Raw genomic sequence first — 5,818 nt, forward strand, 5'->3', positions numbered from 1 at the left:
CACCAAACGTGAGAAAGATGGAAGAATTTTATATGTTTAATACGAAGCATGTGCTCACAAAATAATGGCTTTTTTAATATATATATATATATATATATATATATATATATATATATATATATATATATATATATATATATATATATATATATATATATATATATATATATTTTGAACCGGCAATTCTAATCTACTCCTAAGCTAACAACACCTATTCCATCTATGTCTACGACGGGACTTGAACCCTCGACCTCAAAGAGAGAAGACATCACCTGATACCGCTGGGCTACAGACATCCGATTAAAAAATAAATATATAACACTCACTAATTATACTCCTTTCTTCCCTATATATATAAACAACCAACACCACCAAATATTATACAAAACCCATTTCGATTTTAATACTTGCCACCTCTTATTTCATTCGAATAAACATTCTCGACAATCTTTCAGCTGCAATACTCTTGATAATTTCCAAACTCTCACATGTTCATGAATTTTGATACCAATTGTGAGATTTATTCGGAAAACATGAAAGAATCATCTATGAAAACCAATCAGGAATTCTTGAAGAAGTTGGAAACATCATGTTTTAACGACGAACTCGACTGGCCACTTACCCTTGAAGATCTCGACCTGAGTTTTACTCATGATATTATTACCGACGTTACTTCTCCGATCACCACATATTCTTCCGATGATCAAAACATTGCTTCAAAAGTATTTCCGATTACAAACATCGCGGCAGTATTCCCACAACACCAATCAGCAAATTTTCCGGCCATGGGTACGTCTCTTCCCGCTGTTATGGACTTTACAGACGTGGCTCTGAACTGGGATTTTACGACAGGGCAGAAGGTGGTCTCCGGTGGAGAGGTTCACCAAGTTCTGCCGCTAGTTAATGAAGATTTTACTCCATCACTGCCGCAGAGGAAGTATAGAGGCGTTAGGAGACGGCCGTGGGGGAAGTTCTCGGCGGAGATGAGAAACCCAGAGAAGAAAGGGAGGAGGCTGTGGCTGGGGACGTATGATACGGCGGAGGAAGCTGCCATGGCGTATGATCGAGCAGCTTTTAAGTATCGTGGATGTCAAGCTGTGCTTAACTTCCCACATTTGATTGGGTCCCACAATGTAAGCCCTGAGAAATATACCATCGAAAGACGGTTGCTGAAGTCCGGGTGTTCATCGTCGTCACCGTCGCCTGAATCACCTAGAAATAACAACCGGAAGAGGAGGAAAAGCACTGCTGTGTGATATGTTTTTCTCTGAAATCAAGGGCTGCTTGTATTTTATCATTTTATGTAAATATTTACCAAAATATGGTAGTTTAAAAGGGAAAATTCATCAAATGACAAATAATGTGCAGTTGAAGAAAATGACCAAAAAAATGCAACTTTCAATAAATGGTCATGATTTCGCGAAGAAAAGATATGAGAAAATGACGTGACAGTGGTAAATTCATAAAAACACAACGAAAACTGTAACATTCAAAATTTCAAAACAATTAAAACTTTTCAAAATCACCCATTTTATTAACATTGTTACAAAAAGGTTTTCAATACTTTATTAAACAGAGTAATTTCCCAGGTTCATATCATAAAACACCAACGCGAGGAACGGTACGATCACGCCTTTGCCCTGCCACAGACTCTTGAGAACCTGAAACATAAAACCACAACTGTAAGCCCGAAAGCTTAGTGAGATACCCCCAGAATACCAACCGCATATACGCCTTTCCAGGCCCTGACCTTCCGGTCCATGTGTCTCAGGGGACTTCCGTCCCTGCTGGGTAAACCTTCCGGTCCTACCCACGCCGACCTTCCGGTCCATCACACAACATATTGCCTTCCGGCCCATAACATATCGCCTTCCGGCCCATAACATATTGCCTTCCGGCCCACAAGCATAAAATGCATATATAACATAACAAATAATCATATTGCAGTTCATAAACAACAATCGATCAACAGATCACATATCATAGCATTACTCTAACAAGATACCGGTCTAGCCGGTCACTAGCATAACATTACCCTATGAATCAGTCAACATACTAAATGCATACATACGCCTTTCCAGGCCATGACCTTCCGGTCCACATAGCAATGCCTTCCGGCCCATAACATGTAATGACAACTATCCGGATTTCCATCCGATAAAAGGGTCGGCCTTGGTGCCATAAACCCTAACGATATAGTGAGGATAACTCACATCGAAACTGCCGACTGAACAGATAGCTCAAGCTGCTCCGATCACTGATACGATCTCCACCTCTGGACAGCCACCAATGCACTGAACTCAAACAATAAACAACAATTACCAAAATACCCCTGGAACCACTGGTCAAAGACAAGGTCAAGGTCAACCCCTGACTGACCCTACTCGCCGAGTCAACCCTATGACTCACCGAGTCCCCATACTCAGAACTTCGCTTAACCCGCGACCTAACTCGCCGAGTCACCCCAAGACTCGCCGAGTTCCACGACTCTGAGTCCACTCGCCCTTAACTCACCGATTCCTTAAGACACCCTTTCTACACGTCGAGAATCCCCTTTTTACTCGACGAGTTCCTCCTGGAAGAATCGTGGGGCCACCCCGACTCAACTCGCCGAGTCTGAAGAACAACTCGACGAGTCCCAGTTAATCTTCAAGCTACTCGCCGAGTCTGTTCATCGACTCGGCGAGTCCATGCCATGCAACCGCTCAACTGCATCCTGGGACAATTATGGTTCCGAATACACAAGCATGGAACCTTCTGGACCTCTAAAGGTCCTAATACAGGGTTATATCCGTTTGATTAACAAAGTAATAATCCATCTAATCACCAAATGGGTTCCATAAACCCTAGATCCATGCACACATCAATATAACAGAAATGATCCGAATTATTACCTGAATAACACACTCTCTGTGTCCCCAAACCTCAGAACTCGAATCCCTTGCAGTTCCTTTAGCCAAAACTCTTCCCTCCTTGCACCACAATTTCTTCAAGTCACCAATGGCCTTCAATCTTGCTCTAGATGCCCACAGCCGCTTAGGGTTCTTCTCAATCGACTAAAAGACGAACAATGACGGCATATAATGCGTTATATACGACCCAAACCTGAACGGTTAGGGTTTTCGCTAAACAGCGTAGACTCGCCGAGTCCATATCGGACTCGTCGAGTCCAGTCGCGAACCCGCGACCAGGTCTGCGCTCCTACTCGGCGAGTCTAGGCTCCAACTCGCCGAGTCCCCTCTTAAATCACCCCCAAAAACATAATTAAATCAATATTTGAAATTCCGGGCTGTTACAAAAACTTAACAAAATTGAAAAGGTGTTGCGAAAAAATTGTGTTTGAACTTACAAAAAATAAAAAAATATATATATGTTTGAAATCGAGAAAACTTACCAAAATCGTTTTTTCGTCATGGTTATGTGAAGAACAATTCCTCAGAGGCATGTGTTTGAAGAACAATTCCGAAAAAGGTCCCTCTGAAGAATTGTTTTTCAAACACATGCCTCTGAAAAATTGTTTTTTGCATAACCATGACCAAAAAACGATTTTGAAAAGTGTTTTCTTGTTAATTTAACGAGGTTTCACCGTTTCGCACATACCATTGAATCAATATAACAAATTAAACTATAAAACTATGTTTCTAAAACAATTTTTTCGTATCACCCTTTCAAATTTGTTAAGTTTTTTGTGGTTTTACGAATTTACCCTGGACACATCATTTTCTCAGAGTTTTTCCTATTCCTCAGACACTACAAAAAAGTCTCTTTTAGTGACGACCTGAAATCTGGTCACTAACTGCATCCTTTAGTCACCATGCATAAAGTCGTCACTAAATTTTGTTAGTGGTACAAATTCAGTGACCAAATCTTAATAGTTGTCACTAAGCGGTCACTATTCGTTGTTTTTCAAACCCACACAGTGGCGACATAATAGTGGCCACTGAGTTTACAACATGTAAATTATTTGGTGACCATAATTCTAGTCATTGTATATATAATTTGGTAAACGTCTTTAACTTACATATAAATATTCCATTTAATAAAATCCAAAACTTATCCATATTATTGGTTGTTAAAAATAAACTGATGAACATTGTTTAAACAAGTAATTATTTTTTTTTTAATTTTTATATATAAATTGATTATATTAGTTTAAGTCAAACTTTTAATCTTTTTTAAAAGAGAAGATTATATACAAAAAATTTATCAGTATGAAATTTGTATGTGTATTTAATGGAATTATATAATTGTTAAATGGTAAATACACCCCTAAATTGACGTTAAGTTACACAACAATAGTTCTCGTCAATGTTCACATACACAACCCTCAATCGACGAATACGCACCTCTATCCGACAGTGCACTCCACCCACTCATGTCGATGCACACCTAGGTATGTCTCCGGTCCCCCCCCCCCCCCTCTTTCTATCTATCTACTCTTGCTCTGTTTCTTAAAGCGTGAAAGGTTATTGTCGATTGATTTATATGGATTGCTTGAGTAATTAAGTGATTTCAAACTTATGAAATTACATTTTCGTTCAGTCTGTTATTTCAAATTCTGATTCTTCTTCCAATATTCAAGTTAGTAGGCTTTCTATAAGATACTTTTTTTGGTGTAAACGATGCACATATTAGATATTATTATATATATTGATGGATAATTGTTGATTGGGATGTATTTATCTTTTCCTATTGTTTAGGTCTAGTTCGTTGTTTTCTGATTTCAGTATTTAAACTTCTTGTTTTCTCACCTTAGGTGATTATCAATCAATAACAGAATGCTTCTTTGATACCATCGGTATTTTAGATGGTATCAGAGCGGGTTTCAAAATCTCAATCTTGAAGAATGACAGGAAGCAGCGGACCGAAAGACAAGGCGAGTTCAGGGGAGAATTCTGGAACGGGAATCGATCATAGTTCCCCTTTTTATCTTCATCCTTCTGATTTCCCTAAGCAACTACATGTGAACGAGGTGCTCACAGATAACAACTATTTCGATTGGTCACAAGAGATGGAGAACTTTCTCTTTGCCAAGAACAAATTCGAGTTTATCGACGGGACGATCAAGAAACCTGAAAAGGGATCAGCAGACTACATGCCTTGGATGCGCTGTGATGCGATGTTGAAGGGCTGGCTCACTACAGCCATGGAGAAGAACATACGCAACAACGTAAAATATGCGAGTAATGAGTCCGAGATGTGGTCAGATTTACGTGAAACATTCGGAAAAGAAAGCTCACCTAGGGCATACGAACCGAAGCAGAAAATAGCGGTTGTTCGACAGGATGGGTCCTCTGTGTCTACCTACTTCACTAATCTCCGGTCACTTTGGGACGAAGCTACTTCTGTGCAGCCTTTTCCCAGATGCTCGTGTGAAGGTTGTTCATGTGATATTGGAAAACGACTGAATGAGTTTCAAGAAACAGAGCGATTATATCAGTTTCTTATGAGGTTGGATTCCGACTTCAATGTGATCAAAACCCAAATTTTAGCCACCAAACCCACTCCCAACTTAAGTGCAGCCTATCACTTGGTTGCAGAAGATGAAAGACAAAGGATGATTTCCACCGAAAAAAGAAATTAGCCTGAATCCGCTGCCTTCAAGGCGTTTCAAAGAAGAGAGGGAAGCTTCAATAAAGAAAGGAACTATCAAAAGAATGCCAAAGATAACAGAGAGACGAAGGAAAATGAAACTTGCACTTTATGTGGGAGGAATGGTCACAAGAAGGAAGGGTGTTTTAAATTGGTTGGATACCCAGAATGGTGGCCTGGGAGAAAAGAGAAAGGAAAACCCAAGACGGTTGCATGTGTGGAACCT

General features: G+C 39.8%; 1 protein-coding gene across 1 annotated transcript; it reads left to right on the top strand.

Annotated features, from left to right (window-relative positions):
• The first annotated feature begins 422 nt into the window (after positions 1–422).
• Positions 423–1,416, top strand: LOC111893284 (ethylene-responsive transcription factor 2). The gene has a single exon (XM_023889343.3). The coding sequence runs from the start codon at positions 489–491 to the stop codon at positions 1,254–1,256; it is 768 nt and encodes a 255-aa protein (XP_023745111.1). The 5' UTR covers positions 423–488; the 3' UTR covers positions 1,257–1,416.
• Positions 1,417–5,818: the final 4,402 nt, after the last annotated feature.

The sequence above is a fragment of the Lactuca sativa genome, chromosome 3, assembly GCF_002870075.4.
Source record: "Lactuca sativa cultivar Salinas chromosome 3, Lsat_Salinas_v11, whole genome shotgun sequence".
Taxonomy (NCBI): Eukaryota; Viridiplantae; Streptophyta; class Magnoliopsida; order Asterales; family Asteraceae; genus Lactuca; species Lactuca sativa.

Bases quoted from the DNA above. Each gene is read 5' to 3' on its own strand.
- LOC111893284 (XM_023889343.3), top strand. From the start codon at position 489: ATGTTCATGAATTTTGATACCAATTGTGAGATTTATTCGGAAAACATG.